The sequence below is a fragment of the Capsicum annuum genome, chromosome 3 (assembly GCF_002878395.1).
Source record: "Capsicum annuum cultivar UCD-10X-F1 chromosome 3, UCD10Xv1.1, whole genome shotgun sequence".
NCBI classification, from domain to species: domain Eukaryota; kingdom Viridiplantae; phylum Streptophyta; class Magnoliopsida; order Solanales; family Solanaceae; genus Capsicum; species Capsicum annuum.
Genome location: NC_061113.1, coordinates 26,644,309 through 26,659,255, shown reverse-complemented (window position 1 = coordinate 26,659,255; position 14,947 = coordinate 26,644,309). Strand labels below are relative to the sequence as shown.

The 14,947-nt window shown below is 29.8% G+C and overlaps 1 protein-coding gene across 3 annotated transcripts; it reads left to right on the top strand.

The window, feature by feature from the left end:
* Positions 1-10,163: 10,163 nt before the first annotated feature.
* On the top strand, positions 10,164-13,861 carry LOC107864086 (zinc finger MYM-type protein 1). 3 transcript variants are annotated; one of them, XM_016710350.2, is made up of 3 exons: positions 10,164-10,744; positions 12,103-13,365; positions 13,498-13,861. In XM_016710350.2, the coding sequence occupies exons 2-3, from the start codon at positions 12,655-12,657 to the stop codon at positions 13,507-13,509; spliced, it is 723 nt and encodes a 240-aa protein (XP_016565836.2). In that variant the 5' UTR covers positions 10,164-10,744; positions 12,103-12,654; the 3' UTR covers positions 13,510-13,861. The 3 variants fall into 3 exon arrangements, 2 of the variants coding, with proteins under 2 accessions (XP_016565836.2, XP_016565835.2); XM_016710349.2 differs by having other exon boundaries at positions 12,103-13,861; XR_007053484.1 differs by having other exon boundaries at positions 10,187-10,744; positions 13,184-13,861.
* The last annotated feature ends 1,086 nt before the right edge of the window (positions 13,862-14,947 follow it).

Below are 14,947 nucleotides of genomic sequence, written 5' to 3'. Positions count from 1 at the left end.
GTGGGGCATGGGGGCTGAAAGGGGCTGGGGTGGGGTGGGGATGGGGCTGGGAGGGGTATGGGGCTGGGAGTGGGGTGGGGAGGGGCTGGACAGGACTGGTGAGGTGTGAGGGGGTGGGGATGGGGCTGGGTGGGGTGGAGAGGCTGGGGGTGGGGTGGGATGGGGTTGAGTAGGGTGTGGGGGGTAGGGATGGGATGGGGTAGGCGTGGGGAAGGGCTGGATGGGTGTTGGGGTGGGGTGGGGAGGCTGGAGGTGGGTGGGACGGGGCTGGATGGGCTGTGGAGGTGGGGACGGGCTGGGGTGGGGAGGGAAAAATATATTTTTATTTTTTAAAAATTTTTAAAAATATTTTGAAATTATTTTTAAATTTTTAAAAATATTTTTAAATTTAAAAAGATGGAGTGAAAAAAAAGATCCTTTTTTATTTTTTTAAATTTTAAAATATTTTTAAATTATTTTTAAAATTTTAAAAATATTTTTAAATTTAAAAAGATAGAGGAAAAAAAAGGACCCTTTTTATTTTATTTTTTAATTTTAATATTTTTTTTATTTTTTTTAAATTTTTAATGTAAAATTGGCCAAAAATTGACCCCCACTCGCACCCCCAGGCGAGTGGCTACACTCTCTTTGTCCTTGTCACCTTGACCTTGCCACATAGGCAAGGTCAACGGTCAAAGGGTGCAAAATGTTACTTTTTGAAAGGTTCAAGGGTCCAGATGACAAACATGTAAGTAGAAGTGTCCAACTTACAAAACTGACATAGTACAGGGTCCAGAAGCTCATTTTGCCAAAACGATTCTTTACCAAAAATAACCACTTCTCCCTCTTTGTACGCCACAATTTGTGGAGCGGTTTCTATCCAATTTCTTCATTCAATTCAAAACTTGAAGCAAGGTAATTTTCCTCCCTAAAATCCGCTTCAATTTCTTCTAATTGTTTTACGTTTTGTTTTCAAAAAAAATATTTTGCGCCTAAGTTTACAGAGTAAAATTTGGGTGATTTGGTTGAGCAATTTCTTCGATTAATTATTTTTTAGGCTTCATTGTTTGAATTGTCATTATGACTAGAGATTTGGAACCTTCCTTTAGTCTTGGGTTTTCTCAATTAGTAAGTATCAAAGAATCTCATGAAGTCGTTAACTTCGTTCTCGGAAGTTTTGATTATGAATTTGTTGACTTTGATGAAAATAGATTAAAGCATAAAAACGGTCCCCAAATTATGAAGAAGTTGTGGTAAAAGCTTTCTAAGGACAAGAAAAAAAAAGTGGTTCTAAGAAAAGAGGATCCAACAGTCCTGAAAGTAAAGCTCCCGCCAAGAGAAGAAGAATTGTCGAAACAATTTTCGGAGATGAACTTTCCAAGGTAATTGCATGTTCAGATCTATTGAATGTTAGTCCGAGATACATATTTTGGGTTGCATGATACGTTTAAAATTTCATTATTTATCTGTTTTTTTGTTGCTAAGCTATTTGTATGTTGTGTATTTTATTTTTTAATGAAATTAATATAACAAAATACAAGTTCATAAATACATAGATACATGTTAGTGGACTTGTATATGTGAGTGATTATTAATGCTTTGATTTCTATCTAGTTTTGTTCAATTTTACTTAAAGTCTAAATATAATAGATACATATTTTTATTTCTAAGATACATGTTATATTAACTTATATTTGCGAGTTACTATAAATGTTTTGATATGTTTGTTGTATTGTTTAAATGGTATTGAAAGTAGAATTACACAGGATACATTTCCTCACGTTGAAATACATGTTGTAGAGATTAAAGACACATTTGTATAATCTTGTATATAATGTATTATGTTCTTAGTGCTTTTATATATATTGTACTGTCTTAGAGTAAACTTGTTGCATCTCAAATAATTTTTTCATTTTTTTTATTTTTAGGGACTGAATTGCGTTACACGTATGTTATAACAAGTTAAATACATTGATGATGTAAAAACATTTTTACATTATTTGCTTATAAAAGTTATTAATCTTAAATCCTTAGATGGGGAGCTCCTGTGCATCATAAATTCTGCACATGATCAGACAATAGCTAGACTAGCCCCCATTTTGTATTAGATACATAATAACAAAACATGTATCTTTCTGTATTAATATATATCTTATTCATTATCTGAAGCAATTGTCTATTACCTGCATTAATCACATTAGATACATAAAACATTTAATTTGTATCTCTTTCAGTTTTAATGATTACGGTAGGCTGATGTAACATATATTTCATTTGTTTGCAATTTGAACAGCATCTGGATATGCTAGTCTTTTGTGCAAGTACGGATCTGTAAAATCAGACAATGGATACTTTAGTGAGAATGATGATCCACCAAGGCCAAGGATGAAGTTCACACCAAAAGAAACCGATTGTGTTTTGCGTATTCAATAGTTGTTAATTTTTGGCTAGTAGACTATTAAAAACATTGTTGATGATATAAACTTTGATGATGTTAGTAGTGTTTAGAGAAGTATACATTAAGTTTTTTTAATGAATAATTACTTATATTTTTCATTAACATTCTAACGCAATGCTAAATAACATAAAGATATATTTATGTTATCGTTATGATATTTTTTTCACGTAATATACAGACATTGTATTGGATACATGTTTTACTATATTTTATAATTTTATGTATCTAAAATAAAGAAAGATATATTATAATATAGGTATTAACCATCATAACATTGTCATATTATGTATCTATAACAGTTTTTTGTTATAGACAATTCATGTTGTCTCTTACATGCATACCAAATTATATCATAACTTAATAGAACTAAGTCTTAAAAATATTAACCTATTACGTTTTACATGTGAAACAAATTATTAGATCTTGTATCTATAACTTTATATGAGATACATCTTCTCAAATTGTATGTATATATTATAAGGAAACTGTTTTACTATATAATCATAGTAACCAACAAATTATTACATTTTTATGTATCTACAACCCTTTTTATTAATGGAAAAAGATGTTTGACTATAACCTGCATAACAAATTCTAGCAGAACTTATATTACTAAATCTTAATAATATTGATAAATTATATTTTACAAACGATACATATTTGTTAAAATTGAATCTGTAAATTTACTGGGGATACATACTATAAGAATGTATCTATTTTCTATTGTTCACTATGGCAGAACTACTAATAGAATGTATAATAATATTGTCAGTTCAATATATCTAAATTTCTACTTTATGTGTCACGAAAAAATACACCATCAAAACATATGTAACTAAATAACAAATTAACAATGAATGCTATTTATTTCGGTAAATGTCTTTTTCTAAATTTCATAAAAAACCAAGAATTTTATCAACTAAAATGTCGAACAAAATAGATAAAAAAATTCAGCAACATTCCAAGGAACTATTCAACATTATTCATTAGTCAACTACATTTGTTACTCCTTCTTTGGAAAGAAGTAGCAAGTGCGTCTATTGTGACCTTCATAACCACATCCCCGACAACAATTACTGCTCGATATCATTGTTTCACTTGATTTCTTGTGCCTGTTTTTCTTTGGCCTTCCAGGTTGACGTTTGTATTTAGGCGGTAACACAACTTGCTGAGATGATTCTTTAAATGTCCAAACATAATCCTCTGAACGACATCGTAAGACATAACTGAATCAATGAAAACAAAACTTCAACTTTTTAACCTTGAGTTACTTTCAAACTGTATAATAAGACATCAATATATTCACCGAGATACAAGATGATCAAAACGTATATTTTATCATAAAGATGTATCTCGAACAAATTAACATAATTCCATGACTAAAACACAATAAGAAACATAATTAAACATAACTTCATAAACAGAGATACAAGATGGGGAAAATGTATCATTTTCATGACAAAATGTATCTCAGCGTGAAACTTGTACAACATGTATCTAGGAAATTTTACGACACGTATCTAGGACATTTCTATTATATATGTGAAACTAAAACACAACAAGAAACATAATTAAACATAAATTCATAAACTGAGATACAAGATGAGCAAAATGTATCATTTTCAGAACAAAATGTATCTTTGCGTTAATAACATAAACACACACAAAAAAATCTGTAAAATAACCAAGCATTGAATACAACATTAACTTAACGTACACAAAATTAACAACACCGGCTACATAAAAAACATAACATACCTTTTCTTGTCCGATCTTTTGGCATAGTAATTGAAGAAATACTCAATTGCAAATCACGTCATAACCAAAATGAGAGTACACTTGTCCTTGTAGATTTGTCCAACCTTAACATCACTATGTTTGCAATCTGTAATGATCTTGTTTCCCTTGCTATCCAACAAAGGCATAGGAGAAGTAGAATTAGATTTTTAACTAATAATTTCTGTAACTTTTTTGGATGGACTTTCCAAACACATTACAGTACCAACTTTTTCATAAAAAAAAAATTTCTTGTCCTATTTTTTGACATAGTAATTGAAGGAATGCTCAATTTCAAATTGAAAAATCAAATAAAAAAATTGGTATGTTTTCTCTTAACAAGAAGAATGAAGATTTTTCAATTTTAAAAGAAATAATACAAAAGTGTGTATTAGTTTTAATGTGGTGGAGTAATATTCTGATTAGCATAAATTGTGGGATTTTTTTTTCTACCTTAATTAGTTAGATTAAATGTTGATTTAATGCAAACTGATATGTTACATCCGTTCTGATTTAGTTAATTATTACTTGTATCTATATTATGTATCTAATGTGATTAACATGTATCACCAGAGGTCAAATGTTGGATTTTAGGAGATTTTGAAAAAAGTTGAGAATTTTAGTAAACATGTCGTTAGATAAGTAATTTTTACTAAATTTTATATCCCTAAATTTTGAGAGTTACACTTTGGTCCATCGATATAAAACCCTAAAATTTAAAAAGGCGCAAAAAAATCATGCTTCTTATTTTCCCTTTTCTCTCTCTTTGTTTTTTCCTTCCATTGTTATTGTTATTATTGTTAATGTTGCTGCTGCTTTTCTTCTTCTTCTTTTTCATCTGCTGCTGCTTGTCACTGCATTATTGTTGTTGTTGTTGTTGCCGCTGCTACTGCTATTAGATTAAATTTTTGGAGTCAATTTTATTCGTATATCAGTGGGCATTACTTATAGGTGATCGATTTTGGTAAATAAAATTAATGATTTTTTGTTTAATTTCTCATCTTATATATTTGTTGCCTTTTCAACAATTTTGACTTGTGTATCCAATAACTGTTGTATATAAATACAATAGTTGTTGGATTGTTTCCACTACTATTAAAGTATTTTCAACAGATGACTTATGTATTGCAACAGATGACCTAGCTGTTGCAGCAAATGACCTGCTTGTTGAATTCATGTTATTTCAGCTCAATTTAACAGGCCTTATAACTGTTGGTGAAGCTCTCTTTTACCCTATGAGAAGCAATAGTTCTGTCAACGGGGTCGGGCCGGGTCAACTCGGATCCGGCCCATTTTTTTATCGGTTCGTGGGTCGGTTCGATTTCGGGCCTGTGTTAATGTACCGGTCCAGTTCCGGCCCAACAGTAATTTTCCAAAAAATAAATTGGGACTGGCCTATTAAGGGGTTATCGGTCCAACCCGGTTAAAACCGATCAAAAATAAAAAAATAAAATTAATTTTTTTTTCCAATATACACTATATATACCCACCTATATACATTTTAAATATGTTAAACAATTTACACACAACATATATATACACTATATATATACTACATTAGAAAACATATACACATATACACATGTGTACGACTACACGTTAAACATATATACTACTTTAGAGTGTATGTAAAATATGTACACATATATACGTACGATATAATATATGTACTACTGTAAATAATATACATACAACATACATACACTATATATATACTACTTTTGAAAATTTGAATATATAATTATATATACACATGTATACGTTAAATATATACTACTTTAAAGTCTATTGAAAATATATACACATATATATGTACCATGCAATATATGTACTACTTTAAATAATATACATGCAACATATATACACTATATACATACTACTTTAGAAATATATATACATGTATACATTAAATATATACTATTTTAGAGTCTATTGTAAATATATACACATATATACGCACCATACAATATATGTACTACTTTAAATAATATACATACAACATATATACACTATATAGATACTACTTTAGAAAATATATACACATGTATATGTTAAATATATACTACTTCAAAGTCTATTGAAAATATATACACATATACACGTACCATACAATATGTGTACTACTTTAAATAATATACATACAACATATATACACTATATACATACTACTTTAGAAAATATATACACATGTATACGTTAAATATATACTACTTCAAAGTCTATTGAAAATATATACACATATATACGTACCATACAATATGTGTACTACTTTAAATAATACACATACAACATATATACACTATATACATACTACTTTAGAAAATATATATACATGTATACGTTAAATATATACTATTTTAGAGTCTATTGTAAAAATATATACACATATATACGTACCATACAATATATGTACTACTTTAAATAATATATATATATATATATATATATATATATACAACATATATACACTATATAGTATATATATACTACTTTAAAAAATACATACACATATAGCATATAGTCATATATACACTACATATTATACTACTTTAAAAACATATACACATTAAATATATACTATTTTAATATATAAAAAAATATGTACACATATATGTAAAATATATACTACTTAAAATATCACTTGAATGTTGAAACGATATACATACAAAATTACAAACTATATACACTATATGTATACTTTAAAATATTAAATATATATAATTTAGAGACTACGAAAAATATGCTACTTAATATAATAATACTTGAGGTGTTGAACATAAAAGAAATTTATTTTTTCATTATGTTTATATATGTTTGTTATGTTTAATTGTCTATTACTTAGTGTAAAATTTGATAGTAAATTAGTAATATATTAAAATTAAGTTTTTAATTCAAATTATAAATTCAATTTAAATGAAAAAAATTATAAAGTAAGGAGTGAATGAATGTTGTATTTTATTGATTTTAAAATGATCCAAAAATTATGATTTACATGAATGAAAAATTTAAAAATTTTGCATCTTTTTTTCAACTCATTCATGTTAATATTAATGGGAACTGACATAGGATAGTCAAAATCAATGGGTGCAAAATCATGCATTGGATTTGATCGTGTTGAGTTATCCTTTGAAGTCATAATTTATTCAAGATTCTGTTCGTCTTTAGGCTCCACCTCTATTCCTTAATTTCTTCGTTCCGCTCTAATCCAATCGCTGAGGCAAACTAGAACATTCATAGCATTGCTTCCCAATGAGAGTCAGTTGTCCCCAAGTTGTTGTCGTCCCTGAATAAAAGCATTCTCCGATGCAACGGTCGACATTGGAACATTCAATATATCTCTAGCTAATCTTGAAAGCACATGATATTGTCTTTTATTATTTTTCCACCAATCCAACGCGTTGATCCATCGTCTACGACCCTCTACCAGCGTTCGAAGACAATACTTAAGCTCTTCCCGAGAAGTTGCTGTGTAAGTTCCCACCTCAACGCTATTTCAAACATTTAAATCATAAAAGTGATCAGGAAAATCACTATGTGTTACTTTTTTAGGAGATAATGGTTCCTCGGGAGCACGAGGAACGACAGTTGGAGTGATATTTGTCGGTACAACTACATCAAGTAAATCGGCATAATGATTATATAATTTTTCTAAGTAAGTGTTCGCGTTACTCATAGCCGTAAACAAATCTGGTTGTTCTTGTTCTTCATCTTCAGAATCATTGTTAGCATTTATCTCTAAGTTATAATAAATAAGAATACTAAAGTGACACATAGTATTAAATTTCATACATGATGTTGACACCTAATTTTGTCTCGCTTTTTCCCTCTAATTAATTTTATCGATGTTCTTGGCCCTAAATAATTTTTAAAAAATAAGAAATAAGATTCGTACTTTTATCTCCATTTTTTACAAATTTTTAAAATAAAAAAAATTTATTTTCTAATCATAATATAAAATATTTTAATCAAATATAATTAAATATTCTAACATCAAAATCACAAAAAATGTCTTATGGTAATCGCATTTCCATTCTTTCTAATTTGATCTTTTAGGCGATATTGTTACCATATATATATATATGCACATTTTTTTATATAAAATAAGTATTCTATATTTTATTATATTATTATATTGTTATACATATTATTAATATTAAATTAAAAAAAGATATTTAAATTAGATGCTTATACATGTTACGCCTGTAATTTATATACGTTAAACCAAAAATAATTTTAGGATAACAAGAAGCATCGATTAATTTCAGCAGGAAAAGAGTATTCGGGCCAATGATAATCCAACTTCAATTTTTATTTCAGCCGACCCCAACCTTATTCTATAAGTTTCACCAAGAACCTGAAAATTAGCCCGAAACTTATTATAATTCTTATGCCTGCTTTGCCATTCCACCTCAATAAATAAAATTTAACCTGATCCGTCGATTTATTTTAAAGGATCCTAAAATTTTTATTTATTTTTATATATATGTAGGTATATATAATTTTTTATTATTATTTAATTGTTTATTTATTTATATATTTATTTTTCTCCCTTTCCTCTTCTTTTTAAATTAAATTCGAATCGTCCAAATATTAAACGGATAAAAATAATTATTTTAAAATTTACTTTTCATTTATTTATCCGTATATACATACATTTTTATTTTCTTATTTTTACTATTATTTTCAAGAGTAATCGTTTTGATCGGACAGATTAAAATCAATCCGAAATCACCCAATTAACACAAAATTAATCTAGCCCATCAATTTATTTTATTTATTTTTGTAAAAAAATAAATTCAAAGATAAAAAATTTTCAACCTTATAATTTATATTTACATATATACCCTATATATTTAATTATTATTATTATTATTATTATTTAATTTAAATCATCCGAACAAAGATTAGACGGATAAAAAATAGCTACTTTTAAAATTAACTTTTTTTTAATATTACTTATATATGTCCATATATATAAACACATTTATTTATTTATTATTATTATTATTTTTCAGAATACTTATTTTTTAGCCGTCGATCAAAAGATCGGACGGATTAGAATTAATCAAAAACCCAACATTAAAAACAGAACTTGCCTTTTCCTCAAATCAGATCACGTGTGTTATTTTTCCAAGGAGCACAGTGTCAATCAGCTTTCCCACCCTAATATTTTGGTTTAAATCAAAAAAATCAAAAAATCAAACCGTAATTTATTTTTGATTTCGGTTTTTCGGTTTTTCGGATCGGATTCGATTTGTATAAAATTTTGATTTTTGGTTCGATTTTCGATTTTAAAAAAAAAATTCGGTTTAAACCGAAAAACCAAAATTTTATAAATAAATAATATTATATATATATATATATATATATATATATATATATATATATATATATAATATTTAGTAATTCACATTCACATTTAACATTTAATAGCAAATTCGCATACGCCGCAGACTGTTTATGGATTATTTTAGTGACTCAAATATTTTATTTGGTGACTTTGGACTGTTTTATGGACTATTTATGCAGAAAGTATGTTGTTTCATGGACTATTTTTACGAGTTTTGTGTTGTTTTGTAGACTATTTATGCAAGGTTATATTATATGTAATGATTAATGACGTTATGTATTATGTTAAGCTTATGATTACTTCATTTCGTTTTATCCATGTTGAGTTATTTATAATTATTTATATTTGAAAATGAAAAATAGGTTTGAAAAAAAATAATTTTTCTAAAAAAATCCATCAATTTTAAATGCTCAGTTATGAAAAAGAGAGACTAACTACTTTAATATTTCAAACCGAAATAAAAATCCAAAATAACCGAACCGAATTTGTAAAAATCGAACCAAACCAAATTTATTTCAGTTTGATTATAGATGTCATTTTTGTCAATCCAAAAATCGATAAACCAAACCGATATTAAACAATCAGACCGAACCGACCGAACGCCCACCCTTTACCATCGACCTTCTCCTTGTCTCTTCTCTCTCCTCATTTCTCCACCACCCAAAGGCTAAACCCTAGCCGACAAACTCAACCTACTCTCTGCATAGCTCATCTCCCCCAACCCGAAAATCCGCCGAAATAACTATGATAGCAAAATTCGTCACTATTTTGGTGCCAAAAAAATAAAATTTTTGTTCAAAATCACCATCAATGGCCTGAGAAAGCTGAGATTGGAATAGTTTCGGATTTGATTGCAATGAAAATTCATTCTTCTTCCCATTTTTTATTCTAAGGTTTCAAATCCAGTTCGGATTTGTACCTATCAATATATTTTTTTTTATAATCTAGATGACAGACGGGAAATAAGGGGAAGGAAGAAAGAAAATCAGAGAGATAAAGCAAGTGAAACTTGAGAGAAAAGCAAAAGAAAAGGAGGTTTTCGGAAAAGGCAAAAGGAGGTTGGGAAAAGGTTGATTTTCGGATTAAAAGAAAAGTGAAAAACAAGGTGTTCAGTTTGAGTTTCGAGCCGAGTTCGCCAATGAAATCTTGACGAAAAAGCCTAGTTTGCTGCACAACACAAGGTATGGATTCGTCTTTTTGTGTCACTTTCGTCTCTCTTTCTCGACCTGTTTTTGTTTGTAAGTATGTTGTTTGGTTCAACTTTGGTCAAATTTCATGTTGATGTGGTTGATTCGGTCAAGTTCAAGTAGCTATAGATTCTAAAAATTGGGGTCTGAATGTGAATGTTTATCAAGTTCATGTTGTTGATTAGTTTCAAAAATTGGACCGTGATATTGTGGAAAGCAAGTTGGTGTGAAAATTACCTTATTTTTCTTTACTTATGTATTTTACTAAGCATATATACGTGCGTTGATATTGCTGCAAACCCACCCTTCTCGCTTTCCTTTCGTCTTCTTTTCTTCCTATTTCTGTTAAACATGGGGCTCATTTTGATTTCAGGTTGTTGTGGTAATGTAGGTCTTGCAAATAAAAGATATAATTTTCAAATCTAAAAAAAAATCGTTTGGTGGGTGAATACATGAATTTGTAAATACGTGTACATATGTGTTTATTCTGCTTAGGGCTACAGATTATTATAATCTTTCTCAAAATTGACCGAGGGATATCTTTGGGCTTAAAGCTTACTGTTATGGTTACTCGGGTCTGGGAACGCGTCTAAGATGGTTATGTAAATAATTTAAGAGTGATTTCCTATCTCCTTTTGATGAGACTATCATATCCTCATTTGTGAACATGTGCGAGAAGCTCATTGCAATCTAGGTTTCCACTTTTGTCGCTTCAAATTCATCCAGGGGCGGATCTATAGTAGAAGTTGTGGGTTCTCGGGAACCCACCACTCCTACCGTAAGACATATAATTAAATGAGAAATATTACTAAAACGTATACATATATAGAGTTGGGAACCCACAACCAAAACTGATGGATAGCTTAGTGGTAAGAGGGAATCTATAAGTATGTGTATCCTCCAACGCTGGTTCGAATCCCCGTGGATGCATTTTCTATTTAATTACTTTTTCAGCAGCCTTGCTTTTAAAATGACACAAGGCCCTCCGGCCTTTATTATTAACAACGACAAAATGGATGGGCAGATGGCCCAAACCCAACAAGAAAGACTACCAAGTCCAATAACAACAAACATCAAGACAAAAAAAATTAAAAATAAAATAGTTAAACTAAAGCTAAACCCTTAAAAAAGAAATAGAAAGAGCAGTAGTTAGCTTCAGGAACTGGAAGAAATTAACATTGAAAGACTCTCTCCTCTCTTAAGCTCCTAATTTAAAAGGCCAATTTCAGCCTCTTTAAATAGGTAAATTTTTTCTTTTTTACTCTCTTAAGCCCCTAATTTCAGCCTTGCTTTCATTGTAGCTTAGTATTTGTTAGTCGTTAATTTTTTATTTTTTTTTATAATTTAAATAGGTTGAAAACTTGAAATTGTGAAGTTAGTTCAAGATGATTACGGATTTTTTCAAGCCTAAAATTACTCCAGATTTCCCTTCAGTAAGTTCTCCTTCATATACTGAAATTTCTGAAAATATCAATCCTTCTCAACCATCAGATAAAGATAAAATATTGAATTTGGGTTTTCTTGAATCCGATCCTGCTAAAAGAAAATAAATTTCGGAATATACTCCTAATCAGCGTGATAGAGTAAGGAGATATTAGATTCAAAAAGGGCCCTGCATACCTGGTGAGCATTTTATTTTTCCAATAACAAATTTTGGTGGAAAATCGTGTCATTTTAATCTTGATTGGTTTGATACTTCATATTCGGGATGGATAGAATATAGTATTAAAAAAGATGCAGCTTTTTGCTTATGTTGTTACTTGTTTAAAAATGAGATTGGTGGATATGAAAAAAGAGTCTGTGATTCTTTTACAATAGATGGCTTCAGAAATTGGAATAAAGGGGTAGAACGACTTAATAAACATGTGGGTGAAGTAAATAGTGTTCACAATCGGTGTTTCAAGATGATGCTTGATTTAGATAATCAAGCACAATATATATTAGCTTCTTTTGACAAGCAATCTGAGAAAACAAAAAATGAATATCGAGTTCGTTTGAATGCTTCCATTGATGTTGCAAGATATCTTTTGAAAGAAGGATTGCCTTTTCGAGGTCATGATGAGAGTGAAACTTTTACAAGAAGAGGAAACTTTTTAGATCTCTTAAAGTGGTACGCAGATAGGAAGGAAGATGTGAAAAAAGTGTTAGAAAATGCTCCACAAAATGATATCATGTTTTGTCCAAATGTTCAAAAAGACATTGTGAATTGTTGTGCTAAAGAAACGTTGAAAGCAGTTGTTGAAGACTTAAATGGAGATTACTTTGGTATATTAGTTGATGAGTCTAAAGATGTCTTTCATAAAGAACAAATGATCCTTGTTCTGCGATATGTCAACAAAGAGGGTAGGCTTATTGAGCGATTTCTTAGTGTTGTTCATGTTAAAGATACATCTGCACGGTCACTGAAAGATGCTATATGTTCTTTGCTTTTAGAGCATAATTTGAGTTCTTCTCATATTCGGGGACAAGGTTATGATGGAGCTAGTACCATGCAGGGAGAATTCAATGGTCTTAAAATTTTGATTATGAAAGATACTCCTTCGGCATATAGTGTACATTGTTTTGCTCATCAGTTACAATTGACTCTTGTAGCTGTTGCAAAGAAGCATCATGAGGTAGATCAATTTTTTGATATTCTTGCTAATATTTTGAATATTGTTGGAGGATTTTTTAAGCACAGGGAGATGCTTAGAGATGATCAAATAAAAAAATTAGAAGAGTTATTGATGCTCGTGAAGTTCATACAGGAAGCAGATTGAATCAAGAACTTGGACTTCAAAGGACAGGAGATACTCGTTGGAGTTCTCATTTTAGAACAGTGCATAACTTTATTAAATTATTCTCTTCAATTATTCATGTACTAGAAGTTCTTGCTAAGGAGGGTTCAAATTATCAAGAGAAATTATTGGCAAAGAGTTTAGTAGATGACATAAGATCTTATGAGTTTGTGTATACGCTGTATTTGATGTTAAAATTGTTGGCAATTGCACATGATTTGAATATGGCTTTGTAAAGAAAAGATCAAGATATCGTTACTGCTATGAACCTTGTTGGTTTCACAAAGAGACAGTTGCAATCTATGAGAGATTCTAAAAGGGATTCTTTGGTAAAGGATGTTTCTTTATTTTGTGCCAAATATGATATTGTGATTCCCGAAATGAATAAGAATTATGCTTCTGGAAAGTCAAAGCGTAAGATTTCAAGTATCACATATTCTCATCATTTGCGTATTGAAATTTTTAATGCTGTAATTGATTTGCAACTTGGTGAGCTTAACAGTCGTTTCGATGAAGTGAATACTGATCTACTTCTTGGTATGGATAGTTTGAGTCCAGATAACTCTTTTGTAAATTATGATAAAAACAGGATTATAAAACTTTCTACCTATTATCCGAATGAGTTTAGCACAACAATTCACAATGTCTTTTTGAACATTTGGACAAATCATGATATTATTTTGTGGAGCATTTTCTAAAACAACTTTTTTCACATCTTCCTTCCTATCCGCGTACCACTTTAGGAGATCTAAAAAGTTTCCTCTTCTTGTAGAAGTTTCACTCTCATCATGACCTCGAAAAGGCAATCCTTCTTTCAAAAGATATCTTGCAACATCAATGGAAGCATCCAAACGAACTCGATATTAGTTTTTTATTTTCTCAGATTGCTTGCCAAAAGAAGCTAATATAGATTGTGCTTGATTATCTAAATCAAGCATCATCTTGAAACACCGATTGTGAACATTATTTACTTCACCCACATGCTTATTAAGTCGTTCTACCCCTTTATTCCAACTTCTGAAGCCATCTATTGTAAAAGAATCCCTTTATTCCAACTTCTGAAGCCATCTATTGTAAAAGAATCACACTCTTTTTCCATATCCACCAATCTCATTTTTAAACAAGTAACAACATAAGCAAAAATTTGCATCTTTTTAAATACTATATTCTATCCATTTTGACTATGAAGTATCAAATCAATCAGGATTAAAATGACGCGATTTTCCACCAAAATCTATTATTGGAAAAATAAAATGCTCACCAGGTCTGCAGGGCCCTTTTTTAATGTAATATCTCCTTACTCTATCACGCTGATTAGAAGTATATTCCGAAATTTATTTTCTTTTAGCAGGATAGGATTCAAGAAAATCCAAATTTAATATTTTATCTTTATATGATGATTGAGAAGGATTGACATTGT